The 27,567-nt window shown below is 46.9% G+C and overlaps 5 protein-coding genes, 1 non-coding gene and 1 pseudogene across 9 annotated transcripts; 5 read left to right on the top strand and 2 right to left on the bottom strand.

The window, feature by feature from the left end:
* The first annotated feature begins 1,600 nt into the window (after positions 1 to 1,600).
* On the top strand, positions 1,601 to 7,244 carry LOC100837718 (CSC1-like protein RXW8). Of its 2 annotated transcripts, XM_010238672.3 has the most exons (12): positions 1,601 to 1,765; positions 1,890 to 1,989; positions 3,115 to 3,485; positions 3,772 to 3,918; positions 4,158 to 4,221; positions 4,316 to 4,525; positions 4,790 to 4,984; positions 5,075 to 5,373; positions 5,461 to 5,737; positions 5,917 to 6,192; positions 6,409 to 6,642; positions 6,779 to 7,244. In XM_010238672.3, exons 3-12 carry the CDS (start codon positions 3,205 to 3,207, stop codon positions 7,088 to 7,090), a joined length of 2,295 nt encoding a protein of 764 aa, XP_010236974.1. In that variant the 5' UTR covers positions 1,601 to 1,765; positions 1,890 to 1,989; positions 3,115 to 3,204; the 3' UTR covers positions 7,091 to 7,244. The 2 variants fall into 2 exon arrangements, with proteins under 2 accessions (XP_010236974.1, XP_003575997.1); XM_003575949.4 differs by lacking the exon at positions 1,890 to 1,989.
* A 234-nt stretch (positions 7,245 to 7,478) lies between these two features.
* On the top strand, positions 7,479 to 9,419 carry LOC100827221 (repressed by EFG1 protein 1). The gene is made up of 2 exons (XM_003579049.4): positions 7,479 to 8,525; positions 8,889 to 9,419. Exons 1-2 carry the CDS (start codon positions 7,873 to 7,875, stop codon positions 9,232 to 9,234), a joined length of 999 nt encoding a protein of 332 aa, XP_003579097.2. The 5' UTR covers positions 7,479 to 7,872; the 3' UTR covers positions 9,235 to 9,419.
* Positions 9,420 to 10,271: 852 nt separating this feature from the next.
* LOC100839735 (glycine-rich RNA-binding protein blt801) lies at positions 10,272 to 10,915 on the top strand. Its single transcript, XM_003575989.4, has 2 exons — positions 10,272 to 10,577; positions 10,697 to 10,915. The coding sequence occupies exons 1-2, from the start codon at positions 10,476 to 10,478 to the stop codon at positions 10,901 to 10,903; spliced, it is 309 nt and encodes a 102-aa protein (XP_003576037.1). The 5' UTR covers positions 10,272 to 10,475; the 3' UTR covers positions 10,904 to 10,915.
* An 831-nt stretch (positions 10,916 to 11,746) lies between these two features.
* Positions 11,747 to 11,820, top strand: TRNAT-AGU. Its single transcript has one exon. It is a non-coding gene; the product is annotated as a tRNA-Thr (tRNA).
* A 1,851-nt stretch (positions 11,821 to 13,671) lies between these two features.
* On the bottom strand, positions 13,672 to 17,282 carry LOC100827531 (receptor protein-tyrosine kinase CEPR1). Its single transcript, XM_003579050.4, has one exon. It carries the CDS (start codon positions 17,036 to 17,038, stop codon positions 14,093 to 14,095), a length of 2,946 nt encoding a protein of 981 aa, XP_003579098.1. The 5' UTR covers positions 17,039 to 17,282; the 3' UTR covers positions 13,672 to 14,092.
* Positions 17,283 to 20,636: 3,354 nt separating this feature from the next.
* LOC112272310 lies at positions 20,637 to 27,186 on the top strand. 3 transcript variants are annotated; one of them, XR_002965940.1, is made up of 4 exons: positions 20,637 to 20,857; positions 25,404 to 25,609; positions 25,812 to 26,539; positions 26,611 to 27,186. XR_002965940.1 is itself a non-coding variant. In XM_024462726.1 (4 exons), exons 1-4 carry the CDS (start codon positions 20,648 to 20,650, stop codon positions 25,885 to 25,887), a joined length of 417 nt encoding a protein of 138 aa, XP_024318494.1. In that variant the 5' UTR covers positions 20,637 to 20,647; the 3' UTR covers positions 25,888 to 27,186. The 3 variants fall into 3 exon arrangements, 1 of the variants encoding a protein (XP_024318494.1); XM_024462726.1 differs by having other exon boundaries at positions 25,404 to 25,459; positions 25,535 to 25,609; positions 25,812 to 27,186; XR_002965941.1 differs by lacking the exon at positions 25,404 to 25,609.
* On the bottom strand, positions 21,341 to 24,406 carry LOC100827831 (annotated as a pseudogene).
* Positions 27,187 to 27,567: the final 381 nt, after the last annotated feature.

Consider the following 27,567-nt stretch of genomic DNA (forward strand, 5'->3'; position numbering starts at 1 on the left):
CGTAATGAGTTGCTAGCTCAATTTGTCTAGCCTTGAAGCAATGCATCGATGACGTGATTTTGTGTTTTGTGATTCTAGGTGTGGCTTTTAAACAAGAGGGGCTTCTTAGTCGGCATACCACAATCTAGAGAGTATATATATACTCCTCCGTCGGCCGGAAATAAGCAAACTGAATTTTTCTAAATTACGCATCTATCTATGCACTAAAACAAAGTCTAAATACATAATAGTCTAGACAAATTGGAGACACATATTTTCGGCCGGAGGAAATATAGGAAAGGATGATTGTGAAAGAGCAGGACGTGACAGAGAAGGAACCGGACGGTGCCTACTGCCTGCCTCGAAAAACGGGCGTATCTCCGTCCGACACGTGGACGCATGCAACGCGACGCCAGGCATACGTACACGTAGGAAGAAGCATATATAGGATCTGGCCGGGAAAGAAAGAAGCATTTTTCGCCACAACCCTGAAACCTGCCGCAGCTCACACACGTATGCATCGTATCGTGTAACATTTGAATGCTTGCTGTTGATTTATCATCAGATGTGCATATATGCACGCATGCGAATTTCTTTTTTTTTTCTTTTTCTTACGGGAACCAGGACCAAGCCGCAGAGACGTGTCCACTCTTTTTCTTACGATTCTAATAAATAGTTATTTTTCAGTCAACAATTGTATCCATTCAATCAAGATTTTTTTTATCTATCAAATCTACGTTAATCTTAAATGGTTGAATCTATTCCTAAAAAGCATTTTTATCCTAAATGGTTGAATCAAAAGGTTGTTATCATACTCCGTTTCATAATTCTTGTCTCAAATTTGCCCAAAATGAATGTATCTATTCCTAAAAAGCGTCTAAATACATGTAATATTTCGACAAGAATCATGGAACGGAGAAAGTAGTTATTTTTCGGTCATCTAAGAAATAGCAAAACCGTTTTCTTTCTTATTCTCTTCCATGGGAAATTAAAAACGTCATGCATGGAATTTAATTCACTGATCAAATCAAAACCAAACCAGCCGTACGTCGCTCTCTCCTCGATCGGTCGACATACCAGCTAGACTGTGCGGCCAGGGTATATTAGCTCACCTGCTCTTCCAAGTCTTTTTTTTTTCTGATACAGTACTAGTAGACGACAAGGATGGATAATCACCAGCTTAATCAGTCTTAAAGCGAAGATGACGTAATTTTGCTTGTTCCCTTTTACTGACAGTCAAACTTTTTTTCTTTTTCGAATACACTGATAGTCAAACTTTGACACGGTTGGTTTGAAAACCCTGCACGTCGGCAACGCCAAGCAAAAGCAACGCGTGCTGACGTTTTTCTCCCGAAAATAGAACAGCACACGTGACCCGATCGAGGCCGTTGGTCGTCCATCCAACGGTGCAGCGAGGGGCGCCCTCGTCAGGGCTCGAGCTAGCCTACGTGACGTGCGGCGCTTGATTTTTAGAGACACGTGGAAACCAGCCGCAACGGCCTCGTCACTGCCCGTGGGCCCTGTCCGCAGTCACGTCCAGCCGTTCCCCACCACGTTTCCGATTATTTATTTTCTTCGCTTACGATTTATACGAAGAGACTAGAGAGCAGAGAGCGATGGAAGGGATTTGAAATAAAAGTTTTGAGGGCTCGAAATCAAAACCCATTAACTCCTCTCGCTCTCTTCTTCCCCGACACAAAAGCCCCGGTTGGGCTCCCGTTCCAATCCCAATCTCTCTTCTCCGGCGAGTTCGAGTTCGGCGTCGGTGGTCTCTCCCCTCCCTTAAGTAAGTATACTATAAGCAACTCCAATCTCCTCCGCCATTGCCGCCGCGCTCCGCTCGTGCTCTCCTGTTTCCTTTTTCCTGATTTCGTTTGGGTCGCGTGCCGTAACGTAACGTAACGGCGTAGGGGGTTTCTGCGGCGGCCGGGAAGCAATCGGGCGGCGGTTGCTTGCTCGCTCGATTCGATTGGGCGCCGCCGCGCGCGGGCTGCCGCTCCAGTTTGGAAGGTAACGGAGGAATTCCCCACCTAACCCTCTTCGCGCTCTTAGTCTTAATCATCTGTAGTCCTGTTCAGGAGATTGATTCCACACAGTTCTGAACTGAGCCCCAGTTCATCCGTCCCTGCCGTTACTCCCTTCTCCGTTTTCATTTACATCCCCCGCATTCTGTTCATCACTTCTCAACTTCCAAAGCGTTTCTCCCTCTCTCTTTTCCAACGAAATTAATAGCCTGCCGTTACTGCGTTTTCCTACTCCAATTCTGTATGATTCATATTAAGTTTGTGTTGGTTTGGAGTATTGCGTGGTAGACTAGTGTTGCTGGTGCTGGCACGCGAGCGAATTCCACAGATCGAATCTTAGCCTGCCTGTTAGCTGAACCTGACAGCTCGGATCCGTCCAGTTCCAGGTTGCAGTAGCAGCAGCTGTGCTTGCTGACGGTACCCTCCCGTCTTATTTATTGGAATATAGTAGTATAAAGAAGCTTTTTCTGGACACAAGAGCTTCGAGTATGTGTACTCTGCCCGTGATATGTTTAGAAAACCCAGCAGAATTGTATATCGTGCAAGTACTTTACAGGACAAATATAGGCATATGATTTTTCAAGTGTGTAATCTGAATATTTTTATGGAAGGTGGTAGCCATATAGTTTTCAAAGTTTGCCTCTACCTATGTCCAGTTGACAGCTTTAAGAGGGAGTACTATATAACATGCACCAATAGTTTGATCACACCAGGGCGTTGCATTGCTGCGCTCGGAATCTATATATATAGCTAGTTAGGGGAATTCTCAGTAATACCAGTAAGAATTTCTGTTAAGTCTCAGGAAAGCATGGTTTCAACTTAACTGATACATCCAGAAATAGAAATAAGAATGTGCTTTTGGAATAGCACCACGATGCCTATTCTGTAGTTCTATTGTCCTTGTGCACTTTCCGCGCCTAGCTGCTGGATTGATTTGAGATCTGAACTTGTCAAGACCATTTGGATTGCACATATGCTCATGATGGGATTGTTTTCCTCACGTTGGAACCGGCAGTGATGCCATTGTGCAGTTTATCTGAGGCAGATTTTGTAAAGATTTTAATGTGGAGACGAAATGTGCTCTAGTAATCTCTTCATCCCGTACCTGTAGGTGCTGAAGGTATCAAGGATGATGCTTGTGCATGTGTTTAGATGACACATGGTGTGTTGTACTCATACGTGACTTGCTGGATAGTTAGCCATGAAGATCAAAGCACTTCTGACCTCTGCGGGCATAAATATTGGACTTTGTGTGCTCTTTCTGTCGCTCTATTCTGTTCTGAGAAAGCAGCCAGCTAATGTCAGGGTCTACTTTGGGCGGAGGATTGCCGAGGAGCATAATCGGGTCCGAGGGGCTTTTATTTTGGAGAGGTTTGTTCCCTCCACTGGCTGGATAGTGAAAGCCCTGCAGTGTACTGAGGAAGAGATGTTGGCAGCTGCAGGATTGGATGCTGTTGCTTTCAATAGAATGCTAGTATTCAGGTACACCGTTTTTCCTTTTGACATCCACGTATCCCTTCATATCATTATTATGTTGGTTAGAAGACATGGATATCTGATTGATGAGCCTGCTATCTCCATGTGATCTTAATAGAAAGAGACGAAAACTTTTCTGGCAGTTGCATATAAAATAGAACTTGACATGCTGTTATGCAGAATCATAGATCCCTCTTTTTTTATTGTTTTCTGTTAGACTCCTTTTGCTGTCTGTTTAACCTCATAATCCATAGCTGATTAGCTGCATGCTAATACTTTTGTTTTTATGCAGCATGCGCATATTTTCCCTGGCTGCCCTTCTGTGTGTTTTTGGGATTCTTCCCCTGAATTATTTCGGACAAAATATACATCATCTTCGGATTCCGTCAGAACAATTGGATATCTTCACAATTGGGAATGTTGGAGTGAAATCAAGATGGTGAGCTGAGCAACTTACTTTAAACTTATCATAGGATTCTTTTACCAGTGCCTGAAAGTGTATTTATTTGTCATATGCTATGTTGACAATCGGTACATATGGTGCCTTCTTGTTTTATCTCCAACTGGAGTTGATTAGTTCCATGTATGTATTCACTCTTCAAAACATGGGAAAGGAACATGCATGGCAGAGCAATATGCATACTTATGTATTCAGTTTATTTGCTGGTCGTGTTGCAGGCTTTGGGTCCATTGTGTAGTCATCTACATAATATCTGGAGTAGCTTGCATTCTCCTATATATTGTAAGTTTTTTGCTCATAAATTACGTAAGTATTCTATATCCTCAAGTTCAGGAAGTGAACACTTATAATGTTGTTTCTCTTCCTGAATCTTCAGGAGTACAAGCACATTGCTAGGCTGAGGCTCCTTCACCTTAGACGTCCAACACCCAATCCAGGCCAATTTACCGTCCTTGTTCGTGGAATACCAAAGACCTCGAAAGAATCGTGCAGTAATGATGTTGATGATTTCTTCACCAAGTACCATGCACCAAGTTACCTGTTCCATCAAGTTGTTTACAAATCAGGGAAAGTTCAGAAGATAATGGTAATCAATTATTCGAGAATCTCCTTTTTCTTTTGGGGAAATGCAACATTATAGCTAAGATAATATTTGTATGATTTAATCATGTTAATTCTAGGCTTACTTTTCTCATAGTTTATGATAGTGCATATTTCTTTCCATATGATATTTTGTGTTTTCCATCAACCGGTGAGTTCATCTCAAATAATGAGTTGGATCTACAGTTTCGTCTGCAAATTTATATTTTGCCTGCTTTCTTTGGAGTAACTTTATTTCATATGCTGACAGACTGGTGCGAAGAAGGCATATAGGAAGTTCAAAGATTTCAAGGACACCACTGTAGATCAAAGCTGCGGCGCGATTTCCTACCGGTGTTGCCTTTGTGGAGCCTCATCAAATTCTTTTCAGTTGTTACCTACTGAATTTGGACAGAGCACAGAGAAAGCTGACCTGAATGATTCTAGCTTGAACAAAGATGATGAGGTTTGCTTTACAATCTTGAATACATCGATTCTTTTACTGAATTCATCAGTAAGTCAATATACATAGCTTTATTTGTGGAACGATACACAGGAATGTGCAGCTGCTTTTGTATTTTTCAAAACTCGGTATGGAGCACTTGTTGCAGCAGAAGTACTTCAAACATCAAACCCTACGAAGTGGGTTACAGATCTAGCTCCAGAACCAGATGATGTGTATTGGTCAAACATTTGGCTTCCCTATAAGCAGCTTTGGATTCGCCGAATAGCTACCCTTCTAGGTTCTATTGTTTTTATGTTCGTATTTCTGTTACCGGTGACATTTATACAAGGTCTATCTCAGCTAGAGAAGTTGCAGCAGAAACTCCCTTTCCTAAAGGGGATATTGAAGACGTAAGTACCTATTTTGTGCTGGAACTGGCCTGTCACTTTAAAGTTCATCTACATATCCACTGACTAGTAGTACTCTTTCATGTGCAGGAAATACATGAATGAACTAGTAACTGGATACCTTCCCAGTGTCATACTGCAAATATTTCTGTACACCGTTGCTCCGATAATGATACTATTTTCTACATTAGAGGGACCTACATCTCACAGTGAAAGGAAGAGGAGTGCTTGCTGTAAAGTGATGTACTTCTTGATTTGGAATGTATTCTTTGTTAATGTTTTATCTGGTACTGTCATAAACCAACTGGAATTTTTTTCAAGTCCAAAGGACATTCCCATCCAACTCGCTAGAGCTGTACCTGGGCAGGTAAATCTCAAGTTCTATGTTGTCTCGTGCGGCAGAAAGATTATTTTATTTTTGGAGAGATCAATAGTTTTAGGTTCACGAAGAAAATGCTTGTTGCATGTTGAAGTACACTATATTTGTCCTTTCTTATATTTTCTCCTAATATTTCACTTAATTTTTTAAATCTGTTTTCATTTCAGGCTACCTTCCTCATTACCTATGTTCTGACTTCAGGATGGGCCAGTTTATCATCTGAACTTATGCAACTCTTTGGTCTGATATGGAACTTTATAAGGAAATATATTCTGAGAATGAAGGAAGATACAGAGTTCGTGCCCTCATTTCCCTATCACACAGAAGTACCAAAAGTTATGTTGTTTGGACTCTTGGGCTTCACATGCTCTATACTGGCACCTTTGATCTTACCTTTTCTGCTAGTGTACTTCTTCCTTGGCTACGTCGTATACCGCAATCAGGTGAGAAACAAGTGTGTTATGCTAGGATGTCGATAACAGTTGCAATTATAGGTGAACATTGTCTAGCAGCTTACACTGTTAAATACAATTGAAACTGGAAAAATCAAGTACATGTTCTTGTCAACAAATAGTTCATAAAATAATATTTCTTATTTACTAGGCATCAACTTATCTGTTGCACGTGCTAATAATCTGCCATTTGTATCTTTTTTTCAGCTGCTGAATGTATACCGCACGAGATATGACACAGGTGGTTTGTATTGGCCGATTGCGCATAACACAGTGATATTCTCTCTCGTGCTCACACAGATCATCTGTCTCGGTGTATTTGGCCTCAAAGAATCACCAGTAGCTGCTGGCTTCACCATACCTCTTATCATTCTCACTCTCTTATTCAACCAGTATTGCAGAAAGCGGCTTCTCCCATTATTCAAAACCTTTCCAGCACAGGTGGGTATTGCTTCCATAATAATCCACTATAGTGATGAACCTGGAAACTAGAGAATAATCAAGAACTAGAGTTCACTCATGCTGACTCGCGAATTGTTCTCCCTGTTTTATTGATTGCCGTGTTCTGGTTGTTCAGGATTTAATCGACATGGACCGGGAAGACGAGCGGTCGGGAAGAATGGAACACATTCACCACCGGCTTCACTCCGCGTATTGCCAGTTCCCTGACACCGAAGACATACAGCTGGAGAAAATTACGACCGTCGGGAACGATGAGGACCGAGGTTGCGGCTCGGCTGAGTCCGCCGGCAAAGAAACCGGCGAGGAACAACAACCAAGAAGGGATCTGTCTCACCCAACACTGAAGGGGCTCCCCATTAGCCGTCTGCAGACTGCTGTGAGATCCATCACTTTCCTCATTAGACTGCAGAAAAGAGGTCTATCCTAATAGAGCATGGGATATCTAACTAACTGACTAGCTAAGTAACCGCTAACCCCTCTATAGAGTCTTGTTATGTAAATGTACAGCAACATATATACAGTCAATACTGAGAAAAAAGAGTTAAGATAGCAACAAGCTCAGAGAGCATCATCAAGATGGAGCAATTTTGTCGTTTTGATCCGTTTGATGTCCGAGTTACTGAACTCCAGGACATTTTTGCTAGCAGTAGATTCAGGCCTTGCTCAGGCTTTTGCATTCCATTGGTTGATGCAGTCATCAGCAATCTTGTTTGGAAAATCCATGTTCTGTTCTGCTCTGCTGAAATCATTAGCATGGCATTATTCGTGCCCTCTTACTTTAGCAAATGCAAACAGCCTCTTACTCTTGTTGGGTTGCTTCACAAATTTTTAATCAGCGGCATGAAAGTTATTGGTGGTCTGAGCTGTGATCGTACTGTAAAACATGCAAGAATCCATATTTGTAGGACCTGCTCAGCTAATCTGATCCATGGTTGTCAAGAAGCACGTGCCTCAATTTTTTATGCAGAACATTCGGAGAACACATTTTTTGGTTAATGGCTAATCTGATCCATGACTGTTAGGAAATTAATCTAGAGTTGTAGGACGTCCACTACTTTGTTTGTTGGTCGTTGACATGACCAGAATTAGCAGCGGTCACCAAACTTGGCGCCAAAATTAGCACCACGAGCTCTGTACATGAACACGCACAAGCTAAGAAGAAGAGCCCCTAATTAACCATCAATCCTAATCAACAGTCTTTGTTCAGCCATGCGAAGGTGTCGACGAGCGCTCCGGGCGGCGGCCATGGCGGCCGCCGTCGCCGTGCTGTGCCTGCTCATGGCCGGCGCCGCCCACGGCGACGATCTGGGTTACGCGACGACGACGACGGCCACGGAGACGAAGCAGGAGCCGTCGTTGCATAGCCTGTTTAAGCACCTGCCGCTCTGGTCGCATCCGGGCTCCGGACATTGGAGTTATTCTTACAAGTACACATCATCGTCCTCCTCCAAGAAGCCCAGCGAGCCGGCGCCGGAGCAGCCGAGCGAGCCGGCAACGGAGACGACGACCGAGCCAGCGCCGGAGACGTCGAAGCAGGCGGACGATTCCTACACACAAAAGCCAGAGCCGGCCACGCCGGAGCCGGAGACGCCGAGCGAGCCAGCACCGGAGACGCCGACGGAGCCGGCGCCGGAGACGATGACGCCGGCGGACGACTTCTACACGAAAAAGCCAGAGCCAGAGCTGACGCCGGCCACGCCGGAGCCCGAGACGCCGGCGGCGGGCGGCTATAGCGGCGGTGGCGGCGGGAAGAGCTTGGACGATGACGGCGAGCCGACGGACGGGCTGAGCCCCAAGGCCATCGCCAACATCCTCAAGGAGCACAACGTGTTCCGCGCCAAGGAGCACGTGCCCCCGCTCAAGTAAGCAAAGCAACCCATCTCGATCCCCTTTTCTCCCGGCCGCCGGAGCCGGAGAATCCGACAACTCCGTCGACAAATTCACCCCAACCAACCAATCCAATCGATTTCCCGTCCACCGGAGCCGGAGAAGACGACAACTCCGACGACAAATTCACCCGAACCAATCAATCCAATCACTTTCCCGGCCGCCGGAGCCGGAGAAGACGACAATCCGGCGAGAAATTCACCCTAACCAACCAATCCAATCACTTTTCCGGCCGCCAGAGCCGGAGACGAAGACATCTCCGGCGACAAATCCACACCAAATAAATCCCCCAACCAACCAAATCTCGAAATTGAAATCTGAAAATTGGGAAATTGCAGGTGGAACGCGACGGTGGCGGGGTACGCGCAGAAGTACGCGAACGAGCGGAAGGGTGACTGCGCGCTGGAGCACTCGACGGGGCCGTACGGGGAGAACCTGATGTACGGTCAGGGGAAGGCGTGGACGTGGCGGCACACGGTGGACGAGTGGAGCGAGGAGAAGCGGAGCTACCACTACGGCTCCAACACCTGCGACAGCGGCAAGATGTGCGGCCACTACACCGCCGTCGTCTGGAAGCACACCACCGACGTCGGCTGCGGCCGGGTCACCTGCACCAGCGGCGACACCCTCATGGTCTGCAGCTACTACCCGCCCGGCAACTACGTCGGCGAGAAGCCATACTAGAAACTATTCATTAATTCTTTGTTTCATTGGTTTCCCCATCGTCCAAGATCTCGCCGGAGAAGAAGCTTGTAACTGTATGATGATGATGATCAAGCCAAGCATGTTCGTGTAAACCAAAAGTGCAATTCTTTCATGGGCCGTTGATCGAAGTGCAATTGACTACTCTAGAGAACATCATTCAGGCCTGTTCTGAATGTTGATCTTTTTCTGGATAGCTGCTATTTAGTTCAAGCCTGGTCTCCAAACCCGGCCCATCAAGGTTTTGACCGGTTGGGCTCTTTCGAACCGTCCGACACTCACACCCGCATCTACCACACGAAAAATCCTTGCCAGCTCATTGATAGGAAACTTCTATATGCAACAGCACTGCTAGCCGTCCATCACCAACCCCACCGGGGCCGATGGGCCAGCCTGAACCGAAAATACGGGCCGTGTCCAAATCCCAGCCCATCAAGGCGCCTACTTGATATGAAACTCTTCTATATGTGAAAGACACAACGCGTCCACCACCAACCCTACCGGGGCCCGATGGGCCGACCTGAATCGGAAACACAAGCAAATCTGGTTTTGACCGGGTAGACTCTTCGAACATTGGATCATACTCACACTCGCATTGTACCGCACGACAAACCCTAGCCGTCTCCTTGATAGGAAACTTCTATACGTGGCGTTACAGCAGGTCCGCCACCAACCCCATCGGGGCCAGCTAGAACCAAAAACACGATCCATATCCAAGCGGGGCCCATCGAGGTTTTGACTAGGTAGACTCTTCGAACCATCGGATCATACTCATCCTTTCATCGTACCACACGACAAACCCTAGTCGCCTCCTTAATTATTTTTTAGCGAAGCCGCCTCCTTAATAGGAAACCCTTCTATATCTGATGGCGCAACACGTCCACCACCAACCCCACGGGGGCCCGATGGGCCAACCAAAAACACAAGCCATTTCCAAACGTGGCCCATCAAGGTTTCACCCAGTTAGACTCTCCGAACCGTCGGATACATACTCACACTCGCATCGTACGACACCGAAAAAAACCCTAGCCGCCGCCCCGCCCCGGAGGAAGCTTCGGCCTCTGGCGGCACGGACTTCCCCCCACCAACCGCACCAGGACCCTATAAATAAGAGGCCAGGGTTGACGACCAAATACCCATCATCAGTTCTCATTGTCTTCTCCCGGTTCGTGCTCGTAGAACTAGTGTAGCAAAGGGTTTTAGCTAGTCTCGAGGAAGGAAGCATGGAGGAGTATCGGTGCTTCGTGGGCGGGCTGGCCTGGGTCACCGACGACCAGAGCCTCGAGAACGCCTTCCGCTCCTTCGGGGAGATCCTCGACGCCAAGGTGAGTTGCTAGATGATCCTATCCATCCCAGCTTAGCTTTGTTCAGTTTCATTCATGTGCTAGCTAGCTAGATCTGCGAGGAATGAATCATGGATGGTGAATTTGATTGTGTGTTGCAGGTGATCCCGGACAGGGAGACTGGGAGGTCCCGCGGGTTCGGCTTCGTGACCTTCACCACTGAGCAGGCTATGCAGAACGCCATCAACGCCATGAACGGCAAGGACATCGACGGCCGCACTATCTCTGTCAACATGGCCCAGGCCCGCAACAACCGCGGCGGCGGTGGCTACGGCGCCTCCGGCTCCGGCAGCCAGTGGAGGAACTGAGCTGCCAGTCGTCTCGTGCTCGTCTTCGATTTATGAATCTTCTCATCAATGTATCCCCGAGTTATCATCGTTTCGTCTCGTAGTTCGTGTCCGTGTCTGGTTAAAATTTAGCGCCGAGAAGGAAAAATCTATCAAGTGTTATCGTCGTCGTCGGGGGAAAAACCTCGTCGCCGGTATGAAATAAAGTGAGAAGAAAATTTTAGTTTGTGTCGAATTGGTTTGCTAGCTCTGGTTGAATTTGATTCTTTCTGGTTTCTGAAGTGTCATCAAGCTGTAAACAGATTGCTAACACCGTTTTACTTGCAATCATGGTTGTGTGTGTCACTGAAAGGAATTTCACCGTTTCGAAAAAAAAAGTGCTGCAAACCTGTTCTGCAAGCATACAGAATGGAAAACAGTTCAATGTGTCTTGTATAGCGTCACGCACACAGAAACTTGTATTGCGAATTGAACAAAATCATTCATGGCAAATAGCATCATCTATGATTCAGTTGCCTGCGCGTAGCATTCGTTCTGGATCAAGATGGCATTCATTGATGACACAGATTCGACATCCAGCAAGACAACTCACGTCACAATCTTATTCGGTCGTATTTCCATATCGAGATTCAATTGGCTGGCCATTTTTGGAAAATAATAATAATCGAAAACAACGGCTTAAAAGTCCAGCTGTTTTCAGAGGATTGGAATCACGACATTTGGAAGGATTGTATCTGGCACCAAACAGACCCATAGATGCGAGACAGCGAGAGGGGACATCCTGGACCAGCTAGTCGAAGCCCTAGAGTAGGCACTGTAGCAGAGCTGTTTTAATTAGCTTATGTAGTTAAAAACCGTCAACCAGCTTTCATAGCTCAGTTGGTTAGAGCACCCGTTTAGTAAGCGGGAGGTCTTGAGTTCAACTCTCAATGAAAGCAGATTTTGAATTATTATTTTTCTCACTCATGTCTGTCTTTTTTTTTTGTCTGCACAACATAGCCACTTGGCTTGAGCTCCTTAATTGCCACAATTGTATTTATTCACCGTCTTTGCAAGCCCCGCAGGCCGCAGCGACACCAACCTTGTGAACAAGAGCAACTGGTTGCTCAAAAGGCAAGGCTAATTAAGGCAGTCGCATTGCATCCACCAGGACAGTTAAACAGATGCTTGCAATTGCATTGACCAAAGGAATTGGGTTTGGCTTTCCTGGGGAATCTTGTTTTCTCTTGGATGGAGGAAACTGGGATCTTACTACAAGGAACACAAGATTCTGACGCCACTTCCAGGTTAATTTTGACATTGGCTCATTGCTCATACTTTCTGTATGATTGATGCTCAGTTCAGGTGCATTTAGCTGTTACCTTGTCGGCATCTTAATTGCCAGACCTTCAGCTGCATTGAGACTTACGGTAAAGCATCAAACGTACGAGCCTGGTCCTCTGTCCTTCAGAAGTTTGAATATTTAACAATTAACATGAACTTGCAACCTCCAAATGACAAGAGTTTTGTCGAGCTGATATTTATTCAGAGCTTAAAGAAAAAGAACATGGCGAGGTTACAGTTACACCACCATGGATGGCCACCAAATTTGCAAGGATCAAAGTATAGTACTCAGCTACATACTACTGCTACCTCCCACGATTAAGCCCACTATTAAACAGTGGATCCTGTCGTTGCATGCACTATGTACGGTTAACAAGAGACAAAGAGTATCATCAGACCAAACCTACAAATGTGCTTGCAAATAACGATATCTTAGCTTTCATCTTTCTAACAAAAGCTTTTGCTGCTGCATTTTGAGTGCTTTGTGTGTGGTGGAAAAAAGGCCCCTTTAATTAATTGATTCCCAATGGTTTTTTTTTCAAATGTATTTCTCATATGTTGAAGTACATATAATCCCAGCCCTAAAGAGATCAATTCAAGGTTATTGTTAAATGTTAATTACAACACACACTGACAAGCCAGTGACTAGGATGCATGGTTGACGGAGTAAACATCCATTGCACTCGTGCAATTAACTAATCATTTCTGATCATGCAAACATTGGCATATTGCTAATGTACTCAAAGCCACGTCACTCTCTGGCTGGGGCCCCACAAACAGAATCCAATCTAACTTTTCGAGTGGAAATATGTACGCTCTACTTGCAGCCAAAAAAAACTTGGAATTTCTTTTTGGGTAAAGAAGGGCCAAAAGGTTGTGGCTGTCGATCAGATGCTGCCGAGAGGTGACTGTTATTCTGTTACGTTTCCAACACACATTGTATAGTGGTCCGATGGCCAATTTAATCTCATAACTGCAATCTGGATAGCTACATAATTTTTACAGGAGGATTTTCTTTGCACTAAATTGCCCATGAAAAACTTCAATTGATTTTTTTAGAATAACTTCAATTGATTGACACTAGCTAATTAACCTCTTCGAAAGATTTATACTACCTTTCTCCTATGAGCAATCAAACATCTTTTTGACCAGGAAGGGTTAATATTCAAGATGTCCTGACATCGCAATCTTATGTTTTCATGTTCATCCGTTCTGTAAAGGAGTTCCTTAATTAACCGGGTCAATTTACGTTTCGTATATATGAGTCAATGATATGTGTGTCATAGTCAAGAGCTAGCCTGGACATACATATATATTTCACCTTGTAAGAGGAGCAAATATATAAGGGTTGAACTCAGACCTATCTCTTTGTCATCTACTATTCTCTATTCCTTGATGCCATATATCACTGTCAACCAAAACAGAAAGCTCAGTGAGTGTGAGCTAGAGAGGGAGAGAACAAAAGGTTGCATCCAAAAAGAAAGGAACAATTTAAAGTGGGAATGCACTAACATTGCATATATACAATCATCAAAATGTATATGCATGATAGGTTCATAGAGCTCCTCCATCCATTCAGAGCATCATATTCTGCTTAAACACCAAGCAGCCTAGCTAGCCTAGTGTACATATACACTAGTGATGGTCAGGAAAACGACCCAATATATAAAGCTAGCTACTCTACCAGACTATATATTTCATTCCGGTAGTGCAGGATGGAACAATCTTTGCAACAGTTAACCTGCATTGATCCTTGATTAACTAATAATCTCTCTATATGCTTGGGTAGTAATTTTTGCCTAATTAATTGGTGCTCACTCTCAAGTCTTAATTAATTGATCACTTGCTGGTCTACCATACTATGCTGGTTAATTAACTGAAGTGGGATTACACTGGCTTGGGGTCCTTGGCATTCCGGCCGGTGGCGGGGCCGGCGTCGGCGAGCATCTGGACAACGTCGGCCATGGCGGGGCGGAGGCCCGGGATGCTGCAGGTGCACCGGACGGCGACCCGCAACGCTTGCACCATCTCCTCCTTGTAGGGGCTCCACGCCAGCCGCGTGTCGAGCGCCTCCGCCTCCGCCGCCGCCGCCACCTTGGCCGCCACCCACTGCACGATGTCCCTCGTCTCCCCGAACTCCGGCTCGATCGGCTTCTTCCCCGTGGCCAGCTCCATGAGCACCACCCCGAAGCTGTACACGTCGCACTTTGTCGTCGCCTTGGACGAGTAGGCGTACTCCGGGGCCAGGTACCCGTAGGTGCCGGCGATGGTGGTGGTGGTGGCGCCGGCGATGGCGGAGTGCGCCTGGAGGACCTTGGCGATGCCGAAGTCGGCGACCTTGGGCTCGAAGGCGGCGTCCAGGAGGATGTTGGAGGTTTTAATGTCGCGGTGGACGATGGGCAGCGTGAGGTCGTGGTGGAGGTAGGCTAGCCCCTGGGCCACTCCCATGGCCACGCGGTGGCGCGCCGGCCAGTCGAGGAATAACAGTCCGCCGTCGTCGCCATTGTCGCCGGCATGGAGGGCGTCCCAGAGGTTGCCGTTGGGCATGTACTCGTAGACGAGCAGCTTGCTGTCGGCGCCGGAGTAGCAGCAGTAGAGCTTCACGATGTTCTTGTGCCGGATGCTGCCCAGCGTCTCCACCTCCGTCCGCAGCTCCCGGTCCTCTTCTTCTTCCCCGGCGCCGGCGCCGTACTTGTTCTGCTTGGATCCGGACTTGTTGGAGGACGACACCCAGAGCTTCTTCACCGCCACGAGCTCCCCGGAGCTGAGCTCGATCTTGTACACGGTGCCGGAGCCGCCGTGGCCCACGATGTTCTTGTCGATGAGCGCCTCGATGATCTCGTGCTGATCGAAGCTCAGCTTGTGGAAGCTCGTCACCTCGTACGCCGACCACCCGGACGCCGGCGACGACGAAGTCCCGTCTTCTTCCCCGGCTCCGGTCGCCGCCCACCGCCGCCGCACCCACCTCCGCGCTAAAGCCATCACCGCCGCCACTCCCACCACGGCGCAGACCGCGACGACGATCCACGACCGCCGTCCGGCCATCCTGATCCCGCCACGGCCGCCGCCATTGCCGTCGCAGAGCGGCATGGCCGGGTCGCTGAGGTTGAGCCGGAACGCCACGCACAGCCCTGGGTTCCCCGCCACGCTCTCCAGCAACCCTTCTTTGATCAGCGCTGCCGGCACCGGGCCCGAAAGGTTGTTCCCGGCGAAGTCCAGCGAGTTTGGCAGCAGCTCGCACAGCGCCTCCGGGATCTTCCCCGACAGCGCGTTCTCCGACAAGTTGAGCACATTCAAGCTCCTCAGCTCCGCCAGCTCCGACGGGATCTCGCCGGTCAACCGATTCCCCTGCAGCGACAGCTGGTTCAGCCGGCCCAGCTTCGCCATGGCCGGCCCGGGGATCTCGCCGCCAATCAGATTATTGCTCAAATCGAGCTTCACCAAGCTCCAGGCGTCCCCGATCTCCGGCGGAATCTCCCCTGACAACCGATTCCCCGCCGCGAACAGGGAAGTGAGGTTCTTGGCTCCGGCAATGGCGGGCGGAATCGATCCTTCGAAATGGTTGTAGGAGAGGTCGATGATGGAGACGTGCGGCAGCGCGAAGACCCCTTGGGGAACGGAGCCGGACAAGTGGTTGTTGCTTAGCCGGAACCGGAGAAGAGGGCTGCAGCCGCCGTATTCCGGCGGGATGGGGCCGGTGAGGAGGTTGGAGAGGACGAGGATGTACTGGAGCTTCCCGCCGGCGCAGGCGAAGCCGGGGAGTGGGCCGGTGAGGCTGTTCTCGGAGACCTCGAGGACATTGAACTCCGGCGAGTAGCGTCCGAGGTCGGCGGGGAGGGACCCCGTGAGAAGGTTCCTGTAGACGGAGAGGATCTCGAGCTTCGTCGAGTTCCCCAGCGCCGCCGGGATCTCGCCGGTGAGGGAGTTCGTGTAGAGCTGGAGAACCCGGAGATTGGGGAGCGCGCAGAGGGGCTCCGGGATCCCGCCGGTGAGCATGTTCTCGGAGAGGTCGATGTCGACGAGCGCCGTGAGGTTGCCGAGCTCGTCGGGGATGGCGCCGTCGAGCTCGTTGTAGTAGAGCTCGAGGAGCCGGAGGTTGACGAGGGAGGCCAGGGTGTCAGGGATGGGGCCCGTGAGGAAGTTGCCGCTGAGCTCGAGGTCTGTGAGCGCCGTCATGTTGCCGAGCCACGCCGGGACGCCGCCGCGCATGGAGGTGGTGGAGAGGATGAGCACCTTGAGGTTCCGGAGCTTCGTCATCGACTCCGGCGGACGCCAGTGGTCGAAACCGGGGTTCTCGTTGAGGTTGAGGACTTCCAGGGATGTGAGGTTGGAGAGCGCCATGGCCGGGAAGGCGCCGGTGAAGAGGTTGTTGGAGGCGTCGAGCACGCGGAGGGCGGCCATGGCGGAGAGGAGGTCGGCCGGGATCGGGCCGGAGACGCCGGCGTAGCTGATGTTGAGGACCTCGAGCTGGGAGCTGCAGTTGTTGAGGAGCGCCGCCGGGAAGCCGCCGCGGACGTCGTTGAAGGCCATGCGGACTTCCCGGAGAGATGGAAGAGACGAGCAGAGGCCTAAAGGGAGCTTGCCGGTGAGCCGCCATGAGGTGACGTCGATGCCGGTGATGTTGAAGTCGGCGTCGTCGCAGGATATGCCTGGGAAGCGGCAGTACTCCGCCGGAGCCGGGGAAGACGACAAGTCCCACCGCGCCATGGCCGGCCCCGCGAACTCCCGCTTCATCCGCGCCAGGTACGCCGCCTGGGCGTCCAATGCCGCCGCCGCGCCATCGCCGGCGGCCGCGAGCATGACGACTACTACCAGCAAGGCCGCCGCCGCCATGGTAGATGCAATTCGAGCTCTATCAATTCGGTCGTGACCAACTCGATCTGTGCTTGCGAATTGGGATCGATCGTTGTTTGTTGCTGCTTAATTGGGAACCTGAAATTGAATGTTTGATTTTTGTGGCATGAGAATGGAGAATGGAGGGGATGTGGAGGTGTATATAAGTGGCGGGAGAATCTGTTCTTTTGATGGTGTTGCAATGCAATAAAGGGACAACCAAAAGAGATGCCTCCATCAACGATCATTATCTTCTCCAGCCTCCAGCCTCTTCTTCTTCTTCTTCTCAAGTGCCAGTCCAACAGGGGAAGACTCGAGACTCTGACTGACATCTTGGTGTGCCCGGCCCAATAAAAGCCCATTTAGTCCCGGGCCGGGCCCTATTATCGGGCTCGCAGATGACACGGTCCTAGGGCCGACTGAACCCAGAACACATAATGCAGCTATTACTCTCTCTGTCCTATATTAAGTGATTTTTTATTACATGTATTTAGACGCTAGGCATAGATATATCCGTATTTGAACAAATTTGAGTCACTTAATATGCAACGGAGGGAGTACCATTTTGTGTGCACATAGAAATGTATCAGAGACGCTAAAATCCGGCATTTGCTCATGTTTCCACATTGGTCCCCACTTGCCTCCGGCAAGTGATCTGGGTTGAATGTCTTCGACGACGACGTCCTGATGGTGGAGGCAGCGGCGTAATTGTCTCCTAGCTCTATCTCTTCAGTGGCGTATCCATAACGGTCGATCCTAAGGGGCTTTTTATTCCTTGGATCCATGACTCCCAATCAGGCGGATGGTCCTTTGATAGTTCCTCTCAAGTTTGTTGCCTTCCTTTTGGAATTTGTCATTTATTCAGTAAAAATCAGATTGCTGATCTGTAGGAAAAAAAAAAAGCAGAGCCAGCCGTGATGGCAGTGATGGATTAATGGTGAAAGCACAGAAGGCAAATGTAATGCAGCTAGCATTTTTGGTTGAAATTGGAGGGTACTGTTTGGTTAAAGCCAAATTCTGCTAATGCTCTCTATGGGCTTCATAGGGAGCACCACTGCAATTGATGCAGTCACCATAGGGAACAAAACCATTTCCATTTGGTTGGTGCCCATCCTTGTCACTGCCAAACTCTTTTAGGAGGAGAAAAGAGCTGACAAAAATGTATGCAGTAAAGCCTTTTTTTTGCTCCCATGATTCAATTGATAATACCACTGTTAGTGACACACAATGGTTTCAGCATCAGCATCAGCATCAGAAAGCAGCATGCAGCAAACAATCTAAAAAAAATGAAGAGAAGTTAGTAGTACTACTAGTAGCAACTAAGCAAGTAGTGGTCTTGAATGATCATGCATGATGTGTGGCCCATTAATTAGCATTTGAAAATTAATTAATGTGTGCGTGCAATATGCCAATCTTCACCTTTTTTGTGCGTGTGTGCTTTGCCCATTAGGCCATGAATTAAACATCCTCAACTTTTAATTTGCTCTATTATGCTATTCACCTAGATGCAAATGGAGTAGTAAAGCCTGAAAGCATGGTGAACTTTTTGGGGGGAAGGAAATCTTGCTGCTGAAAGATATGGGCATTTTGCCTCAAGGCTCAATTAGTCAACATCCTCTTAACTTGCCTGAAAATTTTAGGTACCCGGCCATTAGTGATGGAAGATTTCTAGATGGATGTTGGCACATATTCTGCACTGCTATTAAAATGTCATTAGATCAAAGATGCAAAACACAAGAGTGCATCAACACATGTGTGCTACAAATCTGTTCTTCTTTTGTATAGATATATATTATGTATTGGCATTTGGATAACACCGAATAAAATGACAATCCTCAGAACGCTGAAATATACATCAATACATTCATTCTTTTCTAGCGAGGCCTATCGAAAACTATTGGTCTGAGTACATGCATAGCTAATGACATTTTATCTGTTTTTATGATTATGTATTTCTTTCTCTTCTTCAATCTTATGACAATCATCCATGATAGACTACGCAAATTAGGCGCTCATCTGTTTTAAAGCGCTTAATGTGGAATTCTGGTCATCCTTCATCAACATTACATCTTTCTTAATTAGCCCGCGTTCCGACATTGCAGTGAGTTATGATAATAGTATTTGCCTAACAATTTCTATCAGTTGTAAAAAAAAACTATTTTCATGTCTACTTTTCTGTAACAGATTATAAAATAAGTCCCCACATCATAGTTTAACTTACAAAACCGATCCTAATCTACACTCTCACCCAAAATAACGACACGTACAAGGAGTGAAACAAAATTTTCTATATTTTGCCAAACAAAAAGTGAATAAGAACAAATCTTTTTTGTTGGTGGTGGGTCCATTGGGGGAGGAATCCATAGTGGATAAGGAGGTGTCACTAATGGTGCAAGGTTATGAATACACCACACAACACACTCAGACATAGATGCTCACTCAAAAGGGAGCACTTGTGATTAGATCAAACTCACACCATGCAAGCTGGTGGGGAAAAAGGAAGACCTTGACATGTCAAAATACAAAAAGACCCTGTTTTGCACATATATACACATACAACTGCATCCATGTGTTTCTTGCATTGCTTGATTGGTGAAAAAGGCATTAGGGCCCATCATGTATAAAGCACACATCAGCTCATTCCCTGAGATTAGAAGAAAAAAAGTTCATCGTATTCTGACGAATCGCCACATATAGGGGCTTTTCTGCTTAGATTAATTAATTGGCTCATTCACCAAGCTACACACGATTATATATTTTCTGTGGGGCCAATTGCCCTACTTATACTTACTGTATTAGTAGCTTGTTTGGGACACATGAGTTGTTAGTCTTTTTGGCAACATTTTTGGTGCTTGGCTGCAATCCAAATAAGGCCACACAATCTCTAATGTGTAAGAGACAGGACTGATTAATTAAAACGTGAAATGGAAGAGTTAGATATGGTAAAACTTCTCTTAGGTTTCTTTCTTTTTCACCGTGGGAAATCAACAGGATGTGGAATTTACTTTCTACAGAAATTCAGCAGTAAGAGATCAAGAAAAGGGAGATGATTACTTGGCCATTAACACGCTAGGTGAAAAACACCGTCATATGGCATTAGCTATATATAGTGGAGGCAGAATGAATCAACAATGTTTCAATACTGACTTTTGCTTTCAGAAGAAATTGATGAAATGATCATAAAGCTACTGTTTGAGAGACCTGGAGCTGGGCTGTCAGTGAGCAGATTAGCTAGTGCATGCATGCCTAATTGGTTGGAGCATCTAATTCCTCTGAATCTGGCCTAGCTGATTAAGCTAGATAGTGACTAGTACTAGTATAAATTAGCTGAACAATTAACAGATTAACAACGCGGTTAACTTAGATAAGAGCTGCTGATTGCTGAATGCTCATCCTTGTACAGATCTCCCCTTTTAGAGGGGGTGCCAGGTCATAATTCCAGCGTTGACTATTGACTTTTTTTTACAGTACATGGACTTATAGTCTTCGGTAAGAAAGAAAAGGGGCTCGTTGACTGTTGACTGGAGAAGGGCCTCTCAAATCTTTTAACGGTTGCTGGCAACTGCAGAAAAGGAAAAAGGCCCAAGTAGACAATGCGGCCCAGGGAGCATGGACCAGAGCCCAATGCGATGGACCAGCTTGTCAGTATCACAAACCTCTTCCGGCTCTCCAGCGGCCCGTTGTGCCGGCGGAGGTCTCCGGCGAGCGAATCCATCGCCGCCGTATTGCAAAGGCGGCGGCGGCGGACGAGGGGCTTCGAACTCCACTCCGGCTTCTTCTACCGTGGCCGCAGCCGCCAGGCCCATCGCTCCCTCTCTGGTACTCTACCTCCATCCCATTCGGCCATTCCCCTCCGCTTTGCATCATATCGATTTGGTTGTTGTTCGTGCTTTTCGCGTGTGGCAAAAGTAATACATGCGGCAATATAGGGTTTAGGGTTTAGTCTCAGCGCAAGTACGATGTTCCCTAGTCCCACCGTGTTCCTGCCCTTTGATAGATTTTGCAGGGTCAGCATGTCCCCTGTTAGCTTAATTGGGTTCTGGGGTTTGGGTTCAGCACATGATTCTTTTCTTCAGAAATACTAGCGAGGATTCAAGTACGATGGATGGATTAAATGTGGGAAGAAAGTTGAGGAGGATTTTGTTTATGCTTTGTTTTTGACCGAAATTTTGTTTGATCAGAATGTCTAGAAGTTTGACCACCAGCCAAGCTCTTTGAAATGCCAAGCTACTGGTGATCTTTGGCCCGAAATCATACCAAACCTAACTGCTGGGACATCCTCTCTTAAGGTACAGAACATGTATGAATATAAGTTATCCCTGCTTTTATACACACACAGCACGTGTATGACAAGACAGAAGAATTAATTACGTTGATCTATCTGTTGCATTTCTGTACTTCACACATCTATGCATATATACATGGTCATTAGAAAGAAGTAGTTCATATATTGAAAAGAGAAAATGACATGAATGCATTATGGCATGGCAGTTTTATCTGTCGGAGATTTCACCTGGGGACAGAGAGCACTGATGCAGAAGGTGGGGCAGAGAGGTCAACCGGAACATCGATGGCAGGGCTTAGATCGAAGAAGTTGTAGTTCAGGTCCGGTTCCACATCTCTTTCTCCTTCCATGACCTTCACCACCACTGACATGGAAGGCCTTCTGTTGCTGTCGCTCTGCAGGCACCACATTGCAAGCTTCATGATCTCAATCACTTCCTCCTTGTTGCTTAAGTGCATGTCTTGGCTATTACTGTCGATCATATCTTCCAGTTGAGCATTCATTGCCTTCTCTCGCAGGACCATAATGAGCTGAACACTGTCGTCGGGCCTAGAGTAGTCGATGTTCTTTCTTCCACTTAAGATTTCCATGACCACAACGCCAAAACTGTAGACATCAACCTTCTCAGTGATTTTTGATGATAGCCATTCGGGTGCCATGTATCCAGGTGTTCCTCTCATTCTCGTCACCACACGACTCTCATCCCGATCTATCAGCTTGGATAGCCCAAAGTCCGCAACTTTAGCATTGAAGTTGTCATCTAAGAGGATATTCTGCGGTTTAATATCCAGATGAGCAATTCGTTGCCTGCACCCTTCATGAAGATAGCATAGCCCCCTGGCAATGTCTGTGATGATCTTACGCCTTATGCACCAATCAAGAGCAAAATTGTTGCCTGATCTGTCGTAATAGATCCACTTGTCTAGTGATCCTCCAGGCATGTACTCATAAACTAAGAGCCTCTTTGTTTTATCCGCGCAGAAACCAATCATTTTAACCAGATTGATGTGATGAATGCTGCCGATTGTCTGAATTTCTGCGGAGAATTCCTTCTGCCGGTGAGCATCTCTGTTCAAAAGCTTTACCGCAATCCTCTCATCGCCGAGCTGTCCATCGTAAACTGACCCGGACCCTCCTTCCCCTAGCTTTTTGCTGAAGTCATCTGTTGCTCCTCTCAGCATGTCAAAAGTAAACCTTGTTGGCATTCCTGGCATTTGACAAAACTCTTCTTCGTCACCATCTCTGGTTTGACTCCGCGCCCACCTTACGGTCACAAAGACAATACTAGCAAATACGACTGCGGCGGCACATGTGCCAGCCAGTGTGTAAGCTACAACACCTTTTCTTTTCTTTGCAGCAGCAGAAGCAAGAGGAGAAGAAGAAGTGGAAGCAGAAGGAGAAGGAGAAGCATTAGCAGATGAATTCCCTGGTGGTATTTCCACCTTTAGGTATGCTGTTGAGTCTGACTGATATCCCCGCATTGAAAGGACCTCAGAGACCATTAAACAAGAATCACCGAATGCACCGTAGGAACGGTGAAATGCAGCCTTGCAAGAGCAATTGGTCAAGCAGGCTTGCTTGCAGCTCTCCTCATTACTTGGTATTGCAGCAGGATCGGGGTAGTCATAATCAATGTGATTGAAGTAGGAAACATTGGGGAGAGCTACGAGCTGATGATGATATTGCGCCACTGCAGCCGACTGACAAGAAGAAATTGGGTGCACCGCAGTGCAGCCAAGGTTAGGATTCCAGGTGTCAACCTGCCTGAAGTACAAGGTATCACCCGCCACAGTGGGGCAGACGCAGTCCCCATTCCTGCAGATCCCATACTCTCCACATATAGTTGCGACGTCGCAGTAATCTAGTGGTAAGATGTCTTGCACGAATGACCACGAGACGTTGCTCGATCCCACTCGTAAAGCCTGAGATGTCCATCAGACTCGAACCTCATGTACTGGAGTGAGCGCGCAAGTGGCAAGTCAATCCTATTATTTCCGTATGAGCCCGGAGGCAGGAAGGAGGTAGGAAACATGGACAGGCTCCCATTGACGAGTGCAATGTAGATGGATTTATTGTATTTGCTGTCTGCGAAGAATAATCTGCTTTGGTAATAGATCAGGTCCTGTATTGAACTAGCAGACGCTTGCAGGCCATTAAGATTAGCAGCAAGATAGAACTGATTGCTGGCAGTGTAGTTGGTGTTGGAGATGTTGGGTGTCAGCTCCATCCCTTCCATTAATGGCTGCCGGGGAAGCATGGTGTCAGTGGGGTGATCGAACGACTGCCACACTGGCAAGTTCTTTTGGTTGAAGAGAACCAGATTGCCGGACTCTGTGATGTTCATTCCGATGACGGATTGTCCGGAGGTATTGGTGGACCAGACGAGAGTGCCATTGGAATCCAGAAGGATCAAGTCCCCATCAGCGGTGAAGTTGAGGGTGGAACCGGACTGGACTGGCCGGCCTCGGTTGGCAGACCAAACAACAAGAATGTCTACACCATCGATGTACTGATAGAGGGAATATGGCGGTAAGATGCATATTGCAAAGTAGTAGTTGTAAGGTTGCTCACAGGGGTAAGTACAGTCATCTGGGTCCTTAGTTCGGTACAACATGGCAGCGAAGGATAGACCATCACCTCCTGGGACAGAACGGTAGAGCGGAATTGCTTTCGCCATGAAATAATAGGAGAAATTCACCCAATCGTCGCCACTGCTCCAAACAGTGGAAAGTTGCGCGGTGGCGCTGGAGGCTTGAGAATATGTACGTGGGGCCAAGGTTAGGAGCAAGAGCAGCAGTGATGCGAAACAGCTCCTGGAACATGGAAGGAAGACACCCATACTCTGTGCAGCGACAAAGGAATGTGAAACAAAGAGGAGTGTGGGTTGCAGGCGAGAAACAACTCTCAGCTAGTATCTCAACTCTACTCTCTGTTAAGTTGATTGGCAGAACTCCTGTCTTTTCTAATTTACTCCCTCAGCCGTCTAACAAAATAGATTTGTGCAGGTGTACATACTCCCATCCATGGGCTACCGGTTTTGAAGTTTCCACAGTCAAAGCTACGCTTCTTCCATCTGTATACTTGGTTGTGAATGGAAGACTAGAGGACTTTGCTCGATATTTATAATCTGATGCCTTAGCGACCCCTCAGACCCGACCAAACATGGTGCGTTGGGTTCTCTGCAGTGCCAAACTGTCAATTAACTACTCCAGCTTCAGTAGATAGATATATGCAACTATTTCATTGATGTTGAGATTTATTTAATTTTTAGGCCAGAGTTTTCTCATGATGCTGATAGACACGGATATCTTCCTCCATGTTCAGCCTAAATAGTTGTCGTTTCAGCACCAACCAGTTTGTCTATCACTTCAGCATATACTACCATGCTCTCTTGATGAAATTTGTTCGCAATACTCAACCTCATCACAGAAATATAGAAGAAGAAAATTCTACTGACACCATCCGCTGCATACCTTTCAAGTCTCGGTTGGTCTTTCTTCAACTAAAGCAACATTTAAGCACACAATATACAATTTCTCCACTCCATTTCACACCGTTGACACTGACCCTGGTCTTGGATATGGTACACATGCACACTTTTTAAAACATGAAATCTTATGTAGGGCTGATCACGAATTCTTTGAGCCCAAAACTTGACCCATTCTGGTGGGTGCATTCTGTGCACCAGCTGATACTCCAACGTGGAAGACCCTGGCAAGTGCATAGTTCTACCGTCTGTTCAGTCGGCGATGGGTTTGCACAAGGTTAGGAACATACTCGTACGTCGACAAAGGGATCACGGAGGAAGCAGGGCCCGGAGTTGCAGTTAGCTAGCGATGGGCCTGGACTGGGCGTCTGCGATTGGCAGACCAAACAACTTATTTACCTGACCCACGGGCCACGGCTTGTTTGTGCATGGGAAGACTTTAACTAGAGGGCTGACTCGAACACCATCGAATGTTGTATCACAGCTTGGGTTAGGGTCTCCGTAGTGTCTGTCAATTCCATTCCAAAGACTACTGCTGCACCTTCAGTGGATATGCAACTGTCTTACATCTATTTTGACATTTGTTATTTCAGGCGACAATTACTGTTGTCATGATGACGAAGATGATGATACAATACTACAATACGTTGTACGTGCGTGCCACTAGCTTCCTCCTGTTAAGATATCCCATCTAGCCATCTCACCTAAAAGACCGATCTAATAGGAAGAGGAGATTTGATACAATTAACACCTCCACCGGCAACCTAAATAGACAGTTCATGTTTTCAGCGACCAACAGGTCTGTCACTTGTAGCTGTACAATGGAGTGCTTCTAGAATTTATTCTGTTCATTCCTTGGGTGCAATTTGTTTATTTGCCTCAAATTACATCTGGCAAAACTCGTCGTATCCCCGGATGTTACCTTAGTAATAATTCATGATATATGCAAGCGAGCAATAATGCTCAAACTTACATAAATTCAACTTCCATTCTAATTTCAGGTTCTCCTGTGCCAAATTGGTTTGCATCTCTAGTGGTGAACCAAAACGCAAAGATCGAGCCCAAGACTACTACTAAATGCTCTCGTCCCTATCCGTTGGGCTGGCAAACGACTTGGTAGTAGTACTATACTTGTACAAGCTAGCTGGCTGCTTCTGGGCTGCTCCCAGCGGATTTGTTTGGTATCCTTTAATTGGCTTGCACTTGGAAAAAGATTGGACGCAGGAAAGACAATATGATCAAGAAGGGACTGATTTCTTTTTCTCTGATAATGCTTCTTGATCACACATTTATTTATTTCTTGACAAAAGTAAATAAATGATGCAGAAGCATTGCCGGAGAAAAATCCAGTCGCGCGCTGTGGCTGCGACATTCGCACAGAAACGATTTGCTTGCTCATCATTTGTGGTCTTCTTGCGTTGGCCTGGATGAAGCAGCAGCGCCGATCCCGGGTAAGCGTTGTTCTCCTTTCTTCCTCGCTGTCTGTGGACGACGGCTAAGAACAACATGTAATAAGTCCTGGGTTCTGCTAGCACGCAGTCATGGCATGGCATGTTTGTTGGCAACAAGACAATAGGTGTTGTTGAATCTTGGTGATGGCCTCGTTCTTCTTTTCCTTTTTCAGAGGGGAAGCAAGAGTGAGTTTCTTAGGTGCATGTGGGCTTCGGTATTTGATTTTCCTACTTTTTGAAATGCTATGGCCTGCTTAATTAGGGCCCATCGAAAATTGGTATGAGCCTCAACTTACACCCAGCCGCCAGCTAGCAATATGCAAGCGAAGTGAGTTCATTACAATTTCAGGTTTCCATGTGCCAATTGCATCCCTGCTGGTATCGGCCGAATTCAGTGATAAAAATCAAGATCAAAGTCGACGGAGGATGTCTCATCGCCCACGGAGTAATTAACGGTTAAGTTGCGAAATACTAGACCGTAACACCTCGTAACTGTCTCAATACATAAAGTACTGCAATGCATTGTGATCGTAGATCGGTCCGATGATCATATGGCCGAGCAAGTGTGCTTGATGAGATATAATGGGCTCTTCCATATCAAACCAGACAACACCACCTGCTGTTGGGAGCATCCTGACACCTCAAATGCCTACGAGTACCTTTGAGGTACATAGGAAATGTTGACAAGATCGATATGGCATGGCGTTGAGATGGCAAGGAGAGGAAACCACTAGTTCTAGTTCTGTGGCAACACTATAGGAGCAAGTCTGGTATACAAGGAGCTCAGGATTGTACCACCTCCGTTGCTACGCAGTAAGGTAGGTGAGTCTTGACTTTGTCGAAACATAGGAAATTAAGGTGCGTGTGTTGTTTGTCCCATGCATGTTTATGTGGGTTTAATACAAACAAAAACTTGTTCACCCAACAGTATAAAGTTAGTACTATCCTGTTAACTTTTTCTTATTCCCGGACAGACTGATGTTGATATATGAATAAGTAAATTGTTCCGATCGTCGCTGTCAATGCCTCAGCTTCACGTGACTGGTAAAATATTGTAAGCATGAACAGTTAACTTTTTTTTTGAGAGGAACATGAACAGTTTTTTTTTAGCGGAATGAACAGTTAACTGATGTATTAAGCTCTGGGGTTTGGCCTTTGGGGGACTCGGCAGCGAGATGATGGGCCAAGAAAAAGTGAGCTCCGGGTCCTCCGGCCCACGTGAAAAACAAACTACTCCAGTTTCTTTCAGAATTAATCTTCCCCCACGTTTCTCAAAAAAAAAAAAAAAAAAACAATCTCCCCCCAC

The sequence above is a fragment of the Brachypodium distachyon genome, chromosome 4 (genome assembly GCF_000005505.3).
Source record: "Brachypodium distachyon strain Bd21 chromosome 4, Brachypodium_distachyon_v3.0, whole genome shotgun sequence".
NCBI classification, from domain to species: domain Eukaryota; kingdom Viridiplantae; phylum Streptophyta; class Magnoliopsida; order Poales; family Poaceae; genus Brachypodium; species Brachypodium distachyon.